Source organism: Microtus oregoni, unplaced genomic scaffold (assembly GCF_018167655.1).
Source record: "Microtus oregoni isolate MIOR12 unplaced genomic scaffold, Mior012 000141F_ref0000236, whole genome shotgun sequence".
Classification (NCBI taxonomy): Eukaryota; Metazoa; Chordata; class Mammalia; order Rodentia; family Cricetidae; genus Microtus; species Microtus oregoni.
The window spans coordinates 1,016,994-1,038,731 of NW_024544791.1; the positions used below are offsets into that span (position 1 = coordinate 1,016,994).

The 21,738-nt window shown below is 36.1% G+C and overlaps 1 protein-coding gene across 1 annotated transcript in view; it reads right to left on the reverse strand.

The window, feature by feature from the left end:
- Positions 1–21,738, reverse strand: part of Hcn1 (hyperpolarization activated cyclic nucleotide gated potassium channel 1) — a 359,593-nt gene that overhangs the window by 289,162 nt on the left and 48,693 nt on the right. The window contains exon 2 of the mRNA XM_041646700.1: positions 16,350–16,773. Within this exon, the coding sequence (XP_041502634.1) occupies positions 16,350–16,773 (424 nt within the window). The remainder of the gene's footprint in view (positions 1–16,349; positions 16,774–21,738) is intronic.

The window sequence follows — 21,738 nt, forward strand, 5'->3', positions numbered from 1 at the left end:
TTAATTGAGTTATTTATAATCCTATTAATATTGAGTTCAATTGCAAAATTATAGTAGATTAAGACTGGGTTATAATTTTTGTATCCAGGAGGCTGCGTAGATACATAAGGGAGTCATGAAGTACAAAGGGCCAGGTCTCCTAATACCTACAAAAATACTCATCAGCCTTCTAAACACCCTCTGGGCTTAGAAAAAAGTTTAATCATAGCCAATGACACTCTAATGAGTCATCTTTTATTTAAAATATGAAACATGGCATGCAATGGTGATTTTATCTTAAATCCAACCTGCCTCTATCTCAAACTATATGCATTCTATTTAAGCAGAGAAGGTGATGGAATAACTACTCATTAAGTCTCTGGGTTCCAGGGAGACAGCTCAATCTGTAATTGGTTGCTGTGTAAAAGAGGACTTGAATCCAATGGTTAGTGCTCGCATAAAGACGCTAGATGTGATGGAACATATTGGAGAGGGAGAGACAGGCAGATCCTGAGACTTCACTTTCCAGATATCTTTTCCTAAATCAACAATCTTCAGATTCTGGTGAAAAACTGTGTCTGAAAAAAAAAAAAAAAGTAGGAGCATATAGTAATGAAGACCACCTGAGGTTGATCTCTGGCCTAAGGATGAACACTCATGGTGTGGGATGTCTTTTTGTATGTGAGTTGCTTTTATTGATTGATGAATAAAGCTGTTTGGGCTGAAGGCTTAGCAGAGTAAAGCCAGGTGGGAAAGCCATAGAGAGAGGGAGAGAGAGAGAGAGAGAGAGAGAGAGAGAGAGAGAGAGAGATTGAAAGAGAAGGTGGAGTTGTCACGGAAGGAGAAAGATGCCAGAGCATTACCTGTAAGCCACAGCCTTGTTGCGATACATAGAGTAATAGAAATGGGTTAATTTAACATGTAAGAGCTAGCTAGGAATATGCCTAAGTCAGACACTGTTGTAATTAATATAGCTTCTGTGTGATTATTCTGATCTGGGCAGCTAGGAAACAAAAACACAGTCTCCATTTACACACGTACACACATAAGCACACACATTGATAGCACACACAACAGTTTTGGACTATGGTATATAGGTTATATATAAATTTAAATCCTACGGTTTTCATATACTAGTCGTGCGTTTTTTAAAAAGCTGTTCATCTCCCTGGGGTTCAGCTTTTTCATTTATGAGTGGAAATAATTTGACTAACTTCTGGCTGCAGGAGCACTTAATTACATGAACGCTTTTAGTGTTAAGAGTATATGTGGCTTCATAAAAATACTGTATATTTAATAAACAATGCATAATGGTGCCTAAACTCTTCAAAGGGTTTCTACTGTTTTCAGCTTAAAGTCTTTATTCTGACCTTCAAAACATCAACTTATTTTTCAGCCATATCTCTCTTTGCCAAACTTGCATGTTACTGTCTAAGATCAATAGTTTTCTATTGTCTTCAATATAATTGGACTTTCAAAAAACAATATATCTTTCCATCCACATCTCTGTTTACCAAAATTACATGACCCTAAGTTTCTTGAAATACATCTTACATGGCATTTTGCTTAAAAAAAAATATTCCTTTGTGACCAAGAACTTGAGAATAGGTAGTCCAAAGACCTAGAATAAAAATCAAAGAGTATTGTTCTGAAAGGAAACAAACAGCAACAAAAACTGTGGCAATAAAATGACTCCTAATGACATTCTGCTAGACACATAGACCAGTGCCTTGCTCAGCCACCATCAGAGAAGATTTTTCCTCCAGCAGATGGGAACAAACACAGAGATCCACAGGCAGGCATTTTGCAGTGAGTGAGAGTTCTTGGAATACTTTTAGCCCTAACAAGAGTGTCAAAAACAAGAGCCAGTGGTTTATTGCAATAAAACAGGTTTTCCAGATACAGCAGCATAGTTGTACATAAGAATTTATAGAAATTGTGACAGTGTGGACAGGACCAGTGCAAAAAGTCACACACACACACACACACACACACACACAAAATTCTTTTAATAAGAATTGCTATGGTCATGGTGTTTCTTCACAGTAATAGTTCCCCTAGCTAAGACAACAACCACCCCTCCGCTTCAAGGATATCTCCATAACAGTAAGTCTGTAATGGCAGCATCTTCCCATAATTGAACTAGAAAAAAAAACTATTTTGATTATTTTGTTAGGAAATTTGTTTGGATTATCTTTTTTGTAAACTTCTATAGTATAATTTAGAAGAAAATATTTGTAGGATGAATGTTATACGATTACAGCATTTTGTTATATTTTTAACCTGAAATGTACAAATTTGTATGCTATAAAATGGCTCAACAAACTAAATTACCACCTAAAGATTTATTAAAGGTAAATTATATCTACAGATTTTTTTAAAGGTAGAAAGGAAGCAATATTCTGGGTATGCTTGATCCTATAAATTAAGTCAGATATTATGCCACCTTGCAATTATTCTATCTTAAATTTAATGAGATTTGTTTAATTTAAAAAAGTTAGTTATGTATAGCAGGCAAGAAAAGGGAAGACACATAAGTCCGACAGCACTGAGTGGAGGTTGGATGACAACCTGAGTGGGTCTGTTCTCTCTCTCATATGTGTTCTTGAAGTAGGATCCAGATTCTTTAGCTTGGCAGCAAACACCATAATTCTGTCCAAACACTTGTCTGCCCCTTTAATTCAATCACCTTCTTATCACTGATTTTGTCTACTCATACAAGTGTTATTGTTTTCTGTTTTGGAATGTAGAAATGATAATGACAAAGTAATTAAATAAAAAGGAAAACAATAGCTCTCTGACCAAAGGAAAAGTTATGCTATGACTTTACTTTTAATACTCTATTGCTCAGCTCAAAGAATAATGAATATATTTTACCTTGGGTCCTAAAATAAAATTTTCTACATGCTTCTTTTTTGTGTGTATGTATAATAAAGGAAACCCGTTTGTTTTCTAATAATTATATTAGAATTAATAATCAGTACTTTGCTGATCCTTTTTAGACATCTTCTCAAAAACTGAAAAAGAAGACAAGGACAAAACTCTGCTTCCATAGATATAAAGGTGATGAAAACTAAACAAAACAGAACAAAACCCGGTCTTGTCAAGGGTGGTGATTAGATATAGGCCCACCGATTCTTGGAAAATTCTTTATTGCTACCAACCTGAGGCTGTGGGTAATTTCACTTACCCAATGTTTCCCTTAACTCTAAAAGTAACAAGAGCAATAAATATTTCACAATGAGTCTTTCACAGTTTTAAAGAATGCACTTGTTTTGCTGGTGGAATCTATTAACATATGGATTCTTGGAATCACTTCAACAGTTGCAGTGACAGCCACAGACGTGAGAAGTGACTTCAAGCAGGAATAAGCATCTGCGTGGTTTGAGGATAGTGAGTAGTGTCATGCACTCAGATGTAAAATTGAAGACAACTGACTCACTTTCAATGGGAGTGGTGTTGATAAAGACAGATGAAATCATTTTGGAGGTTTCTTCATTTCCCTGAATAATTATTTTATGATATCTATCGATCTTTCCTTACTGTCCACTTGGTATTTGCAATACAACATGTTCTCAATAGAGTCTCTTAAAGAGTAGTCATACTCTAGGAAAAAGAGAGAGAAAGAAAGAGAGAGAGCTTCGTGTGACAGAGAATTATCTATTTCAACATATTTTATATATTCTATCAACAATGTTTAAGTTAGACTTATAAAATCAGAGTTAAGAAATTTGCTACCAGCTGGCAGTGGTGGCACACACTTTTAATCCCAGTACTCAGAAGCAGAGGCAGACAAATCTTTGTGAGTTCGATGCCAGCTTAGTCTACAATAGCTAGTTCTAGGACAGAGAAACCCTCTCTCAAAAAAAAAAATTATTACCACGTAAATTTCTGTCAAAAATCATAGCACTTTGTTGGAGCAGGTATTCACTGATTTGGGGTTGTTTTTTTTTTCTTGTTTAAGATTTGGATTATAATTTAAAACCATTGGAGAATGCTGATACATCCAAAATAATGACTCAACTAAATGGGAAGGGTATAGATTATTTCTTCAGTAAAATTCCCAAAGACACTCAGAATCACTGAAATATCTGTCATCAACAGTAGGCAACTCCTGCTAATTAAGAAAGCAAGTGGAGGTTATGCAAAACCGTGAAATATATTTTTGAAAATCTATTGCTGCTTCTTCCTGTCTCCTCTGCGAGTCAGCAAAATATTGCACATCCTGAGAGAATGTCTATGTCATACACATTCCCTCGTTGAGCTTGTGACACTCAAATTCATGTCCCTATCCAATTTGTATAAAGCATTATGTCTTAGCTACCTGTCAACCAGTAGTCTACTAAGATATCTATCAATGGCTCATAGTACATATGAGGTTTTAGAGGTATAATAGCAGTCTTTAATGTCACAATTCTGGAGAACTGTCTGAGAGCAGAAACCTAGCCACTCAGAACTTTAAGAATTTATTATTTATAACATGAGCCTGCAGTCAGTGAACACATATGCGACTTTGAGTCTATACACGTTCTGATATTATTTTAGAGAAAATAATCCTTTGGGTGTAAGATACCACAAGCAAGAAATTCAGTAATTTTCCCAAGACACTGTATCACATTCACTGGTAATAGCTGTTATTACAAAATTCACTTATATCTGCAATAATTGTACAGAGGGATAAATGGCATGGCAACCATCAGATTAAACACTTTTAAGCTATATTTTTCTAGGTTTTAGGCTAGATAAAAAAGAGGAAAGCTTTTTTAAAAAATGAACGCTATAGTTGAAACATGTGCATTTAAGTTTCTTAAGTGCTGTTTCATTGCCAGTAGAATAGAACAAGGGGTACTAAATAGATATCCTTGGTTCCATTCTCACAATCATGAGCATTGCGCACAATGGAGGACTACTTCCTGTACCAAAAACTTGCCATCTTCCCACAAAATAAGTTAGCTGATTGCTCTAACCCCACCGCTAGGTATAATTCAAAAGTGACAGCTCCTGCCTTCTAAATTGTAGAGCACAGACTAACACAATCCTAAGTCCACTCTTCACTCCCAGGTATAACCGAGAATACTACAAATGGAAAATTCCATTTTTCCCAGCTTCAGTAAAAAATCAGTCAGTTAATTTGACAGGCCGATGATATCATACATTAATACGATCTTTAAACTTTCAGTTTTCAAATTTTATAAACCACTTTCCTATGAGTTATCTAATTAATTGTCAAAGCAACCATATAATCCAAGTATATGTCATTGTTCAGGTTATAAAGTTAAGAAAAATTACGTGGAAAGGACTTACAGATAAAGTATTTTTTTATTTCTCATTCCCAAACTCTGAATTTCCTTAATATTTTATTATTTTCTCATTCATATCTTTGCAAGAGTACCTATGCAAAAAAGTAAGTTAAAATGATACCATGTTATTGTAGATATCCCCTCTTTATACCATACTCAAGTGCAAACCCTTCATGACCCTGTAACTTCTGAGTTAGATAAGTTTGCCTCAGAACAACAATTATTTTACCCCAACACTGCCATCAGGAGAAGTCAAATCCCCAGTAACCTGACTCAATATCTTTGTCTTTAAAACTCAATAAGAAAAAAAAGAATATAACAAAAAAAAACTATCCTAAATGGCAGACTTAACTTAAAATAGCCATCAGTATTATATAACCATCCAAACGCTCTTCCTTTTCACACTGAGACATGATTCCTCTAATACAAAATCTAAAGTGCACACATCAGCAATAAAGGGAAGCTGAAATAAAACTTTTTCAGTCATTACTCAATGCAACTGAGACTGTGGTTTTGTTTACGCTTACATTCTCATAATAGTTATAATGGGTCTTAAAACAACTTTGCCTGATAATTTCTAGTATATTTTAAATATTCTGCCTCACTCTTTTGAATATGGAATCAACTATTCTAAATGAACACAAGTACTTTCAACATTGTATCACAAAATATGAGACTAATTTGTGAGACACTGTCAATAAGAGCCCAGACTTTCCCACTAATAGAGATAAAGGAACTGGTAAAATATATTTAATATTTCCTTTCAAGTTTTTTTTTTACTTCACCTCATTATTTTCAATCACGAGTTCCACTGTTCCACTTGTAACGCAAGTCATATCTCATCACATCTTTCCGGTTTGAAGACAGATGTGCCAGGTGGAAGACCCACCAAAATGAGCTGTACTCTGTGCGATCATTTGCATAATGGATGTAACACATGCACACAATTAAGCACTCTAGCAGTAGAAGGAAACTTCCAGTTAGATGCACATTGCAGACTGTATTTCCTGCATCCACAAAGCAATGGCTTTCAAATATTCCTTCTAAGAGCACAGTAGATAAATTAAAACTAGAAACTATCAAAATATTTAATATGTGTGCAAGCACAATAGATAACAATGTAAGACATTTATCAGAAACATTGGAAGAATGTGAAGCTTAATGCTGTTGTCCTCGTTAGCAGTATCCATGAACTACTTTAGCTCCCTACTTGCTATATTTAGGGCAGAAGAAATGGATAATTGCATTGACAATGTTTCCAGTGTTTGAAAGGGAAGGAGGTAGAACAACAGACCAAATCTAAGTTATTTTATTTAAAAAGTGTTCTCATGTTTTAAATCCAGAGAAACATGTATATTAATAATCTATACATTTAAAAGCTTTACTTTCAAAGTGTATTCAACAATAATTCTTTACAACAATCCTATGAGATTGGACAGTGTGGCAGTTTGGGAAAAAAAATGGCCCCCCAAAGTGACACTATTAGGAGGTGTGGCCTTATGGAAGAAGTGTATCTCTGAGGGGGCAGGCTTTGAGGTCTCTTTTGTTCAATCTTCCCTCAGTGTGACTTCGGCTGACTTCCTGTTGCCTGCAAGATGTAGTACTCTCAGCAACTTCTCCAGCTCCCCACCATGATGATAATGGACTGAACCTTTGAAACTGTAAGCTACCACCTCAAGTAAATGTTTTCCTTAGAAGAGTTGCCATGGTCATAGTGTCTCTTTGCAGCAATAAAAACCCTAAGCCAGAGAGCAAAGTTATAATTATCCTCTTGTTTCACATGATCAATCACATGCTCATAATTGATCCTTAAAATAATTTCCAAAGTCTCACAATATTTACCTGGCTTCACATGTGGAAAGACTATTATAAGTTTGAAAGTGGCTACATTTAACATTAATTATCTTGGAGCCATTTACCTCACTCTTCCAAACAATATCCCTTTTGTTACTTATACCATAAATTCTTCTAGTACTGGATATGAGACTCTATTGTTCTCAGCCTCTACATAGTTGCCTTTCCAGTCTAAGAGAACTGAAGTTCTCATCAGGTTACAATATAATTCATTAAGCAGGATTTTGTGCACTGTTATTTCTGATGCTTATTCCAGCATCTGAAGATGGAGCAAAGCCACGATTCAACTTTCTGGAGTTATAATAGATAGCTGGAAAATTATAGTTTGAAAGGTTAGAAAAGGGATGAGTATAATAAAACAAAATCACAAGGACTTGTTTAAACTCATCATAAATGAGACCAACTCTGAGAGATTAGTTAATTCTACCTCAGGAAAGTGATGTTCACATTAAAATGAGACAATTAAGGAAAATATTGCTGATATTTCATGGTTGTGACTTCTCTATATATAGATGGAAGAAGTTGTCTTGCAAAAGATTTCTGGTCTTGTGTTCTTTCAACTGTTTGGGCCAATATTACTTAGTGTTCACTGAGCCTTAGGTATGATTTACAGATATATCACTGGGGTGAGCACCCATCATGATCAGTTGTTCATTAAACATTAAAGATTTATGTATTTCTGTAGTGATCTCTACTGTATGCCTTTGCATAACAATAATTTAAAAGAAAAGGCCATCCATTGAAAGAATGTAGGTGAACATGGCAAAAATTGTAGGGGAAGATGGAGAGATAAAAATTATATAAAATGGTAAAAGATTTATATGATCTGAAGAGAAACAAGAGGGGGAGTGGAAGGAGAAAAGGGGAAGGGGAAGGGCAAATAGAACTTGAGGGAACTGGATAGTCAAGATGGAGGAAGGACAGAGACGAGAGCAAGGAAAGAGATATCTTGATTGAGGCAGCCATTATGGGGCGAACAAGAAACCTGGCTCCAGAGAAATTCCCAGGAGTCCACAACAATGACCCCAGCTAAGAACCTAAGCAATAGAGGAGAGGGTGCCCTGTAGTCATACTGATGAATATCTTAAATATTAGCAGAGAACCTTCATCCAGTAACTGATGGAAACAGAGGCAAAGAACCGCATTGGAGCATTGGACTGAGCTCCCAAAGTCCAGTTGAAGAGTGGGAGGAATGAGAATATGAACAAAGAGTCAAGACCATGATGGGGACACCCACTGAAACAGTTTGCCTAATTGGTGAGCAAGTGGGAGCTCACCAATTCCAGCAGTACTTGGAAGGAACAAGCATAGGTCCAAACTAGTCCCTCTGAATGTGGTTAACAGTTGCATGGCTGGGGCAGACTGACGGGCCACTGGCAGTGGCACCAGGATTTATCCCTACTGCTTTTTGGGAACCTATTCCCTTTGGATGGATACCTTGCTTAGCCTAGATATAGTAGGGAGGGCCTTGGACCTTCCCCAAACAATGTGTCTGACCCTCTCTATGGAATGAATGGAGGGTGGGATGCAGAGGTAAGTGGAGGGAATGGAAGGAGGGGATGGAGTGAGAACTTAGATTGGTATGTAAAATGAAAAAAAGAGTTTGTTTTCTTTTAAAAAATAAAAAGTAACAAAAATTATATGAAAACGATATGTATAAAATCTTCAAATAAAATTATATGATAAATTAGCTGAGATTGACAAAACAAAGTTGAAGTAAGATAAAATGAATAATATATTCAAAGGACATAAAATCACTTATCTGAACACCTAAAGAAGTTCAAGTTCATTGTAATTGAGGATTAATATGCACAATATCCATGACTGAATTGAATTTGGCCAGAATGGATTTTAAAAGTTCTTCAATATTATGTTTTATCTCATAGGTCACGAAAAGTTGTAGAAATATTTCCAGTAGATTCACTATATAATATTTATTCTGAAAAGTAGTGCTTTTGAGTCGATTGAAGGACAAACAAGACAGAGATGTATAATAGAGTTATGAGTCTATTCCAGAAATCCAAATGAAAAAAAAAACTGGGTTTGACTTGTAATAGGACGTTGCTAAGATCAAGGAGTTGGAAAGATTGAAAGCACAGTCAAGTAAGATATATTGACTTGATTGTTGGCTATGGGAGACTGAAAGAAAAGAAAACTAGAATCTCTCTTTGGGTTCTAAAAGTAACAGAAAACAAAGGAGAAGGAGGAGGCAGGAAGGAAAAATGAACACCTTAGCTTGAGGGCATGGGATGTCTTTGTGGAGATAACACTCAGATATGTGTCCATAGCACAATTTTGACAAGTTTGAATATGATTTATATAATAATTACCAATGTCTAATCATGGGAGTACAGGAAAATATGTAAAATAGCACTGGGCCAATTTTACAATGCTAAAAAAGTTGAATGTATTAATAATAAACTAAGAAGTCAGAGAATTTCGAATTTGATCTTATATTCTTACATGAATTGCAGTTTTCTGAGGCTAAAAAGATTGCTCAGCATTTGAGAGCACCGACTTCTCTTCAAGAGGGTCTTGGTTCAATTCCCAGAACCCACATGGCAGAGGACTATTGTAGCTCCAGTCCCAGGGATCCTATGTCTTCTTCTAGCCTCAGAAGAAATCAAGCACACAACATACATGCAGGCAAAACACCCATACAAATAAAATATTTAATTTAAAGAAATTGTTTCTTCTATGTGGAAACCACTCATATTGTACAGATCTGCTGGTTATTTACCAAAGACTATTCACATAATAGGTGTGTTAATTCAAGCACACAGATACGAAAATCAACACTTGCCTTGTTCATCTAGCAGCCATCTTGATCTAGCATGGTCTCCAAAATAACATGCATAAAAATCTTAATTTAGGATTTTAGTACATCTATTAAAATCACCTTTAAAACATACAATATGATACTGAAATCAGTTCTCTCGAAATAAAAATAATTGCTTTAAAAAGTAACTTAATGTTCTTTGCTTAACCTCAAGTGAAGTTTTTCAAGAATGAATACTCAAGGTAATTAATTTTTCTATAACTATATCAGCCATTCAGTTCAGTGATTCCAGTAGTGTAAGTGAGTATTTTCACAAGAAATAGTTTATTATTTCAGAATCTAGAACCCTCAAGTAAAATAACTGATAGGGGACACCTAGTGGTCTTTAGCAGAATAAAGACTTGCTGCAGAGAATGGAGACTTCCCCACACATGTAAAAACACCACTGTTAGAAGATATACTAGCCAGAGAGCAATGGAACTGTGAATCTTATATTTATGGACATTATAAACATAAATCAAATTAAAATATTTTGAAGAATTTTCACAAGACTCACATTATTTAAACCAAAGTACGCTGCTATTATACATTGGCATAATAAGTCACTTTTATATGACTTCCTCTAGATTGAATGGAAAACAAAGGCCACTTGGTATAAACAACCAAATACACTAATTTTGTGGCACAGAATCCATTCTACACTTAACTCCTAAAAGTAAAAATCATAAACACAATGGACACTTAATAATAAAACACTAAAATTTACTTCTTAGACTTATCATAATATATTCATTGCTGCACATATTTTAAGGATAAGAATACAGAATACATATTTTAAGGATAAGAATAAGAATAATATGGGCCCATTAGCTATTCAAAACTGAATCCTGCTTGACGTAACTGCACACACGGGATTACAAATCAGGAATAAAGTTTTCCTTTACTATTAGCATTGACTCACTCTTAAGCAGCCTCCAATCTCCCGAAATCTGTCAAACTAATAAGATGTAAGTTTCCTGCCTAAACGCTCTTGATGACGCCTTACTTGGTTCAGTATTAACAGGAATTCCAGACTATGCTTTGAAGCTTTCTCTGGAGATGCACAGTCTCTCTGCTAGGCAGATTATGCATTGTGTCTTCATTGTAAGGCTACACCCCATGAGCCTAGAATCCATGCTCAGACACAGTTCAAAGCTTCTTTGTGTACACTAAAAACGATTTTCCACATCTTCCTTCAGGTCAATTATCTACTCACAAGTCTGCTTTTCCCACAAAGCTCCATCTGCTTTGTGTTTTAATATATTACACATATATAAGCAAACATGACTTTAAAACGATTCAGCATTAAAATATGAGTGTTCTTCATACATTCAAGGGGTTTAATGATGTGGGATTCCCCTCTGTATTCTGTGAATACCATTGGTAAATAAAGAAACTGCCTTGGCCTGTTCATAGGGCAGAACTTAGGTAGGCAGGGAAAACTAAACTGAATGCTGGGAGAAAGGAGGCAGAGTCAGGGAGAAGCCATGTAGCCCCACTGGTGCCAGAAAGAACCTTAGCCAGTAAGCAACAGGCACATGGCAATACACAGATTAATAAAAATGGGTTAAATTAATATGTAAGAGTTAGCCAATAAGAAGCTAGAGCGAATGGGCCAAGCAGTGATTTAATTAATACAGTTTCTGTGTGATTGTTTTGGGGCTGAGCAGTCGGGAACCAACAAGTGGCCTCTCTCCAACAGTTTAGTACCTAAATTATCGTGTAACAGATAGCATGCTCTTATTTTTTTTTCACTCCAGATATCTTTCTAAGCATGCTCTTATGTTGTGTTTTGAGGTCCTATCCTAGTACCCAAGGAGAGGCAAGGGCAAAAAGGACATATACTTCTCCAATTAAATGTTCATGTCTTGAAAAGGCAAGGACAGCATATATAATATCATGAACTGAAATATCAGGAGCCAGTAGAAGATATCAGAATAATAATAATACTAGCAATTACAACTGAGTGCATCTAGATAGAATATATTGTGAAAATGGCTTTGAATTCATTTTTAAAGAACAGACAAATGGAAAAAATGACTGAGGTGATATACACATGAAACCTTATTGCATTGGGGATAATCATTATTTTCAGTTATAGTAAAACAAAAACAAACAAATGTTGGTGCAAAGAAGTAGCAGTGCTGAAATGAGTGCTGTGTGCCAGAGAGCCTTGAAGGCACATGAAAGAAACACAGATTGGATGCAATAGGTATGAGCAAGACTGTCTAGGATCCTCTCTATGTTCTCGTAGTAGGCAGGTTTCAGCAAACACATTATTTGCTTGTGACAAGACTTAAACATCTATGTATTTTCTATAAATCAAAGTCCTTAAAATATATTAAAGTATTGAATTGCTAAATAATACATACCAAGATTGAAGTTTTAATTTGAACCAAATAACATGCTAAAATTAACAAAAAACTGGAAGACAGTCGTGTCTAAGTTTCATATAAGTCTGTCTCCTTAACAATGTTGTGTGGCTGTTCACAAACTGTAAACAAATCTCTTTTTAATCCAATATCACAATCTATTATATATTAGTAGAAAAGCAGATAATATGCCAACAACAACAAAAAAGTTATCTATCTGCAACTGTCATGCCTAAGATATTCAGAGTTGCAAGCCTTCCTTTCTGCCAAAGAGTGCATTTACTTGGTTGTAACATACTTAAAATCCACACAAAAGAAGTTGAGGAAATAGGAAATGAGAACTCAAAAAAAAAAATGTACTCTATACCAGAAAGTTTTGGCATTGCACTACAATTTTACATGATCCACGAATGAATGTTTAGTTTAGTTGAAATATGGAAACCTACAACAGATAACCCCTACAAAAGGGAATTATTGTCTTCAAATGTTATTCTGCATTCCGTTATTTCTATGTTGAAATCTAACTATATTGCTCAGACTGCCTGGAACTCTTGGTCTTTCTCCTGACTCGGTCTCCCATGTAGCTCTGGGATTGTAGCAACACTCCAAAGTAACCATATACAAAGTGATTTTTATGCTTTCAAATGATATTTTATAAGGCTTTAGAATGGCCCAGGGATCATCCCCTTGGACAAAAGGCTGAGGTCAGCAGCAGGGCACTTGAGGTTTTGAGAGCCATTCGCTTTTGTGCAGCGAATAATCCCCCTTTTGCTGAGTTTTTAATCTGGTCTTTATCTCTTTAGCGGTTTGTGATCATCACAAATTGTTAATAATGTTCCATTTAATTTTCAAGGATTTCCTCACCATATGTGTCTTTTTGGAGGGTCACACAGAATTTTTTCCCCTGTGATAGATTATAAAACAGACATCCCACAAGAAACTCTGGCATAGTTGAAAGATGTCCACAGGAAAAACAATATCACTGGTTAGGAGAATGACTTATAAAACCCATAGCACAAGAATGAGAAAGCCCCTTTGCTCAAAATTTTACTAAGGAAAAACAAAATTTCTAGCCTAATTTATATAAATTGTCAGATTTCCATGTCGTTGACAGTATATAAAATTTCAACCTAGTCTGAAAAAGTTCAGTCTTTTCACTCTAACTCATTGATCTTACAACTGACTTAAGAAGTAAATACCCCTTGATACTTTAACCCCAGGGCATTGATAAATTGATCATCCTGACCAACTGTTTCCTCCTACACGCTCACCTGTAGCACTGATGGACCACTGAGGGTAAATGCTACACCTCCTGCATCCCATTCATAGTATTTCTCTAATTTATCTGGCTTCAGAGCATCTTGTTGTATTTTAGTTGAACTAATCCAGGCTGGGGGTGGAAAAGAATGCACCACCAAAGATGAGAACAGTTCCCTATAGCAGGCAGCTGCTTGCCTTGCGAACGACTCATTTAGAACAGTGGCAGCCTCCAGACTTCACACGTGACTTCCGCAAACTCGCTGAATTTAGCATTAGCCAGGCTGGTACTAAAACACTCAGAATTCAAAGCCATGTGGGTGAACTCACATCTTCCTCTGCAGTCTCAATCTAAAAGCTCATACAGATACTTCTGATGATTAACCTGTTGTATTTCTACTTGTAAACACATCCTGGTGACATTTACAAAAGTCAGGTAGAGACATGCCAGTTTGGGAACCATTCAAGCTTTTGTGTGTGTGTGTGACTACAAGTTTGAATTGTGTAGGTGGAATAAATGACTTTACATGAAATTCTGGAGTGTGATTCCATTTCTTCATCTTTCGTAAGAGTATTGCTATCAGACATTAAACATTCATGATATTTATTGTATGGGTATATCATATAAATACATTCTTCAGCTAAATGAGCTTCTGACTCATTTATTACCAAGGTCATTTATTTATAAGAAAGATCTTGCCTACTCACAACTGTCTCCCAAATGCGTGTGGTTGGCAAATCTCACTGAGTGCATATTAAATTGCATTTCTCAACAATGAGATCAGACGGTTGATGTTTCTGAATGACATCGCGGGCACCTTTAAATCCTGTCATTCTGCACAGATCTAGGTGCCTGTGACCATTGCCAGGAACAGAAAACGTTGGTGTTAGGGAGTATCCCCTCTGGCCACATGCTCTGTCGTTTTATCTGATTGAATGCCATCTGTTCATCCTGCTGCCATTCTCTGGAATAACTGGGTTAAAGCTGAAAGCCATTACAAAATAGTCACACTGCCTACTGTATTTTTAATTGACTGGGGAGTTCTATCCGAGACTATAGGTCAACGTATTTTTGTGTCCTTGCTTTAAGGGTAGATGTTTAGTCTTATAAAAGTACAATGGCCACATTCTCATGTAAGAAAAGCTCTGTATAGGTCCATAAACAATCTATAAAATGGTGGGATAATATTATGTTTATAAAGAAAAGAATACAAGCTTCAGTGAGACCTGCACACTTTTTCAGGTTGAGAGTATGACTCTGGAGCCAGGTTGCCATAATAAGAGTCACTGCTACAAGCCTTAACAGCCTCTTCATTCCGGCAAGGAGCCTGAGAGTGGTTGCTTGTCCTCATCTGAAAATGATAACAATAGAATCTGTCTTGTTGGGTGGTAGGAAAGGTTCAGGGAGCTAATTTGTACAAAAAAAAATCAAAAACTGCTTGTCATTAATACAAGGTCCCTAATGAATATTGGTTATTATCAAGAATTATCTTGATTTGATATTTTCAATTTATTTGCAAAAAATGCTTTGAGAACTGAACATTAATTTTCGTTTAGATGTTTGTACTATATACAGATATATTACAAGCGAATCCAGTTCCTCAAATATGCTTCATTTGATAATAACTGTATTCCAGCTCCATATTTTAAGAATGATCCATTGTGTGGCTTTCGTCAGTGTGCTATGTACTGTCTTCTTATTATGTGTCATTTCCTGAAATCCTGTGAACCAAAATGTCATTGACAAACAAGCGTGCAGAGAAAACATTGCTACAGCTGCCCAGGAAGTAAATAAAACTTGCATTTTATGACTTCTTTAAAAGCAGAATTTGTTTTTTTAAATACCAAAAGGCATTTGTGTAGAAGCAAAACAACTTAGAGTCGTGTACTGCTTTTCTTCCAGAGTTCCTTGTGGTACTCTGGAGAGTTTTTAGCTCTCATTCTTATGCAGACAATCAAATCCAGTTTACAATTAATATAAAGAGTTATGCTTATGAAGGAAAAAGCCAAAAATGGTGACTATACTAGCTGTGGAAAGAGGTACCTATTTGCTTGATGGTGGTATATTTAACTCAGACCTTTGGAAACTGCAGTTGGCAGGGCTCTTTCACCATCCCACCCACTGTCTAAGAACAGCAGAAGCCCTATTCAGCAGCAAAGAGGCCTAATTGGCTAGATTCACTGCATTTATTTCTTTGTGTTCTCCACGTACTAATTTCCTTCCTAGGTATGGTGTTTTTTTCACTGTTATGAAATGGACTAATTGGGGAAAATGATGAGGAAATTGGGGAATACTGTAGGCAACAAAAAACAATAAGCAGGTTTAGTATGCTAAACTCATATATGAATTTTTAGAATTGAGAGATAACCAATGAAACAATCCAGTTTGCTCCATCATAAATTCCATGTAATGATAAATTAGATCACCAATCATACCCTATGCAGCTTCGTCAAGGATGAAATTTGATGCACCCTAATCAAATGAAAAGAATCTTCCAAGGCATGGGAAAATTTGTACTGCCTAGGATAACAATATGCCAGGGAAAGTGTATTTGCTTAAAATAAATTCAATTGGTAGAATGTTTTGTAATTACTTTCAGTTGATTCAAATCTTTCAGAGATCCAAATATCACTAAATACCAGAAAAGAGAAGTCTGGGATTTATTTGTTCTTAAATCCCATGCAATAGAAACATAGAAAATATACATTCAAATAATCATCATGAAAATCACGATACAATGGCTTAAAGAAAGAAAACATGTGACTTACCTCTTCCCACTGATGTATGTATCTAATTAACCTTGAGAGGCGTAATAAACGCAAGAGACTGAGAATTTTTGTAAATCTCACAATGCGAAGGGCTCTGGCCGTCTTGTAAACTTCTGAGTCCATTCCTTTCTCTACAATAAGAAAGATATAATCCACTGGGATTGATGAGATGAAGTCAACCACAAACCAGCTTTTTAAATAATTCATCTTGATGACTTTAGGGTCCAGGATGATTTCAGAGCTGTCTTCATTGACAGTCCCAGTCCTAAAATTCATGATTAGGTCCAATAGGAAAACGGTGTCTGATGCCACATTGAAAATAATCCACGGTGTTGTTGTTTGTTCTGTAAAGAATGTGATTCCAACTGGTATGATGACCAAATTTCCAACCATCATTATCAGCATTATTAAATCCCAATAAAACCTACAAAAATAAGAAAAATCACATTTTAGTATGGAGAAAGTCATCAGTCATTTTCCTGTCAAAAAAGAATTATTAAAAATATGCAACAAAATTTATAAGAGACCAACAACTGTTTTTGAAATATTATTTTTCTAAATGACTGAATGTTAATTCTGAGAAAAACGAATGTATACTTAGGCAGGACTTTATGAATAGTATTCTAAAAGTTAATATAATTCAAATAAATAAAATAAAATGAATAAATAAAATCCAAAAAATCTAATAAAGAGCTGAAAATAAGTCATCTATATAATTAATGCCAAATATAGATAGAAACCATTTTCAAATCAAAAGTAAGTAAATCAAGAATACAAGTTCTACCCTTTAAACCTTGTCTTTGCTACCATGTTTAGAGACATACTGAAACACTTTGTATGTCAATTTAGCAATCCTAGAAAAGATTAAACAGTAACAGGTTGAGTTTTATAAGAATTTTGTTGATAATAATTAATTTTTTTTTGAGACAAGGTTTCTCTGTAGCTTTGGTGCCTGTCCTGGAACTAGCCCTTATAGACCAGGCTGGCCTCGAACTCCCAGAGATCTGCCTGCCTCTGCCTCCCAAGTGCTGGGTTTAAAGGCATGTACCACTACCACTCTGTCTGATAATAATTAATTTCTAAGAGTACAAATTTGGTCAAGTATAGTTTCTAACCTTTATTGCAGTTTTGAAGTATAGCAGTGTTTAGGTTTGTCTCAGCTCCAAATAAAAGAAGACTAACCTGGGGCTTAAGTTGAAAATAATTAGTGTCTACTTTTGAAGCAAGAACTAAGTTAAAATTTCAGTGTTATGTCACTTCATTGGAAATGTATTATACTATCTTCTAAGATAATGTTTGAATTCCAGATAGTTTTGAACATGCATGGTAATATTGCCTGTATTTTGAAGAATTTCTACCACAGCTGTGACATTGAGTCTCAGTGGGTAAATGGGACTTGGAATCACATGGTAGATTGAGGAGTTACCTAGGTAAGCTGAGACTCTAGACATGAGTTGAGGTAATGTCTATATAAGTTTAATTAAGGTGGAAAGACACTCCCACTGCGACCAGTTCCCAGACTAGACTTTGGACTGAATGAAAAATATAAAAAGTAGGACTAGGAATTTATTGTCCTGTGCTTTCTGAATACAGATATAATGTGACCAGCAGCCTGGAGTTCCTGTCACCAAGACTTCTTTACGTGTTTAGAAACCACTCTCAAACTGTGAGCCAAAATAAAGCCTTTCTCCTGAAATCATGTCATATTTTTTTCACAGCAACAGGGAAAGTAACTAATATATCAATTAACCTTAAAATTGGAGGAAATGAAGCAGATTCACAGCCCAGCACTGGGCAGAGTTCCAGGAGTTTGTGAAAAGAGGGAGAAGCAATTTCATGAGCAAGGGGGAGGGGTCCAGATCATGATGGGAGAAGCCCACAGGAATAGCTGAACCGAGCTTGTGTGAGCTCACGGATTCTGGGTGAACAGCTTGGAATCCAGCATAGGACTGACCAAGGCCCTCCGCATCTAGGTGAGAGTTATGTAGCTTGGTCTTTTGTGGGGTCCCTAGCAGTAGGACCAGAATTATGTGAGCTGACTCTTTGGAACCTCTTCACTATAGTGGGATGCTTTGTTCAGCCTCGATGCAGTGGGAAGGAGTTTGGTATTGCCTGAACTTGATATGCCATTCTTTGTTGATTCCTGTTCAGCCTCGATGCAGTGGGAAGGAGTTTGGTATCGCCTGAACTTGATATGCCATTCTTTGTTGATTCCAAAGGGATAACTTACCCCATCTAAATAGAGATGGAGGAGGAGATGATGATGGGTGTAGAAAAAAGGTGAGAGGAAGGAACAGGAGGAGAGGAGGGAGAGAAAACTGTGGTTGATATGTAAAATAAAATACAGAAAAAAAATGGAAGAAAATAGGAGCTTTATTTCTAGTGTTCCTAACTTAATGAGAATTGACTATAATGTTATTTTCATGAAAGTTCTCTTATACCACTAACACAACAATCAGCTCATTACTTATACTTGTAAAGTATACCTGAACTTTCAAAAGAAAAAAATGATGAGTCAGATAACACAACTATATAACCATAAAACAGTCTCTGGAAACAAGACACAATATTCTAGTGGTAGGTGTTCTCCAATGGTAATTCTGTTGCATTCATAACATAAAACTTTATCAGTCAACCAGGATAATTTGTTTTGTATTTGAATTGGTTAGTTTCCTTGGACACAAGCTAGCAGCATCTAGAAAGAGAAAACCTCAATTGAAAAAAATGCCTCCATCAGACTGGCCTGTACACAAGTATGTAGGCGATTTCTTGATTAATGATTGATAAGGGAGGGTCATGCCCACTGTGGGGGGTTCAGACCTGGGATAGTTTATCCTAGGTTGAATATGAAAGGAAGCTAAGCAAGCCATGCTTCAGTTCCTGACAAGAGGTCCTGCTTTTGACTTCCCTTCATGATGGACTGTAAACTGTTAAATGAAATAACTGTTTCCTCCTCTATGCTGGTTTTGGACAGTGTTTTACCCCAGCAGTAGAAAGTAAACAGAAATTGGTATCAAAGAATGGACTATTGTGACAGACTCGACCATGTGGTTTTTGGAAGGATTATGGAAGCATTGGAAGCTTTAGGCTGGAAAACTGTTGACTGCTCATAGCTAAACGTGCTGTTCAGTGGGAGTTTGAAAGATAGGAGTGTAGGGAGAAAGGCTGATAATGGAAGCCTGGGTGGTGAAGTGTCAGAAAGAAGTTAGAGAAACCCTCAAGGACTATCAGGGCTATTCATGTGATATGTTGAATTAAGACTCTGTCATTCTGGTCAGCTAGAGCTGAAGAATTAGGTGCAATTAACAATAAACCAGAGCCACGTAAGTAAAATGCCGCATTACTTGGAAAGTAGATACTGGTTATCTGGGGCTGAAAACTCAGCTGTGACTGATAAGAGACCAGTATCTTTGAGTGAAACCTTCTGGAGGGTATTTCCTCAGAGTCAGCACACAGCTATGACCCAGGGCAGCCAAAGCTGCACTTCAAGATGGAAGCTAAACTTGGTAATGTGTAAGAGTCTCAGGGGAGGGGAAGGAAGGGGAGCAGAGAAAAATGTAGAGCTCAATAAAAATCAAATTTTTTAAAAAAAGCAAAAAAAAAAAGTCTCCAATTACTTACGTTTGATGGCATGAAAACTGGAACATTGGAGGGATAATGGAAAGAAACTAGCTTTCCCGTCATAGGGCAAGTGTGAAGTCCTTGAAAAGGAACCAGAATATGCTAGAGATGAAACCTCAGCTGCAGTGGAGACCCAAGACTGTGGAGATTCCAGGGCTATGGAATGACCACAAGGAATAGTGGCCAGTGTGCAGCAAAGTTAGCTTGAGGCTACAAGACAAGTTTGTGGACTGCGTGTGGTGGAGGTGAAAGGATGGAGTTTCCCAAGCCCTTCTGAGCAAGAAAATTGTGATTTCAAAACACCACACTCTAAGCTATAGGACTTGATTTGCACTGATAGGTATCGGTTTTTCATTGACTTGGTGGTAGCTGTGTTTGGACTCCTCCTTCATGGAGTAAGAAAGCATTTAACATGGCATTTAAATTTACATCTTATATTGTGATATTACTATGAGATCTTGGTAGCAAAAACAAGAAAAAGTTATAGTTTAATAGTATTCTGTTGGTGAGTCAAGTCCATGAGGAATCAATTATGCTAATAGTTTTAATCAACGTGGCTTGAGTCATCTGGGAAGGGGGAACATAAACTGGAAAAAAATCACTTCGTCATAATAGGATGTCGGTATGGCTGGGAAGTATTTTTAAGTTAATTATTGATGTGGGATGACTTGTCACTATACGGACATTTAAGAAGCAGAAACTTTAAAGCTGTTTTAGTAACCAATCCCATATTCAATTGGGCACCCCACCTAATTAATCCTAACATAAAAGCATCTTATGTAATCATCATTAATAGATATTTTGATGTTTTAACAATTGAAATAATTACATAAAAATCATAACTATATTATAACAGTCGTACATAATAAATAATAATTATTTTCATTTTCAACTAAAGTCTAGAAGAAAAATGTTTTATTCATTCATTTCCTCTTACAATGAGCATTGCAGGTGTCTTCATTCAAAAATTTCTACCAGAAAAAAAAAATCCTACCAGCTGCTTAATTTGGTGATGCTAAGTATGTAAATAATCCTAAATTTTCTTACCTACAAAATATAGGTTGCTATAGTACTAAATATACAGGATTTAATGGATGAAAAAGACTAAATGAATTGTATACAGAGATCACAATAGCAAGAAGCCAAGGATCCGTGGTCCACAGTACCTTCCAGTCACTATCTGGCTATTCTTCCTTACTTACCAAAAGAAATCCAGCTTTGCGGGGATCAAACTGGACTAAACTAAGAAATACAGGCATAGGCTTGCTTATGTCACTGAGATATATTTCTTTTCAAAAAAGGAAGCCTAATATTTCATTCCTTCTAGTCAATAGACATGAAAGGAGCTGTCATCCTTTCATGATTATAGTGATAACTTCCGTCATCATCCCATAACCTTTCATCAGCATTGCTGAAGCCATTGTATCTATCTCAGTATTAATATCAAGGGCCATGAATGCTTGCATTTCCCTGCAAACTATTATTGACTCTATTCTATTTTATAGTCATAAATACAGTATAGAAAGTCATAAATAAAACTAATGCAAGTTTTACTTAACCTGGTTTCATTATATATGTAGTCCTAGAAAATGCAGACATCACTTTCACACTGTAGTAACACATGCCATTTTCAGTAGTAATGTCTGAGTTCCTCAAAACTGGACTCTTGAGAATCTTTCCACCACTTGCCAACGAGTTCTTACTGCTCTGCCCATTTTTCTTGGGAGCTTAGGCTTTACTTTCTCTAAATTCCTTGTTAATCATCCCC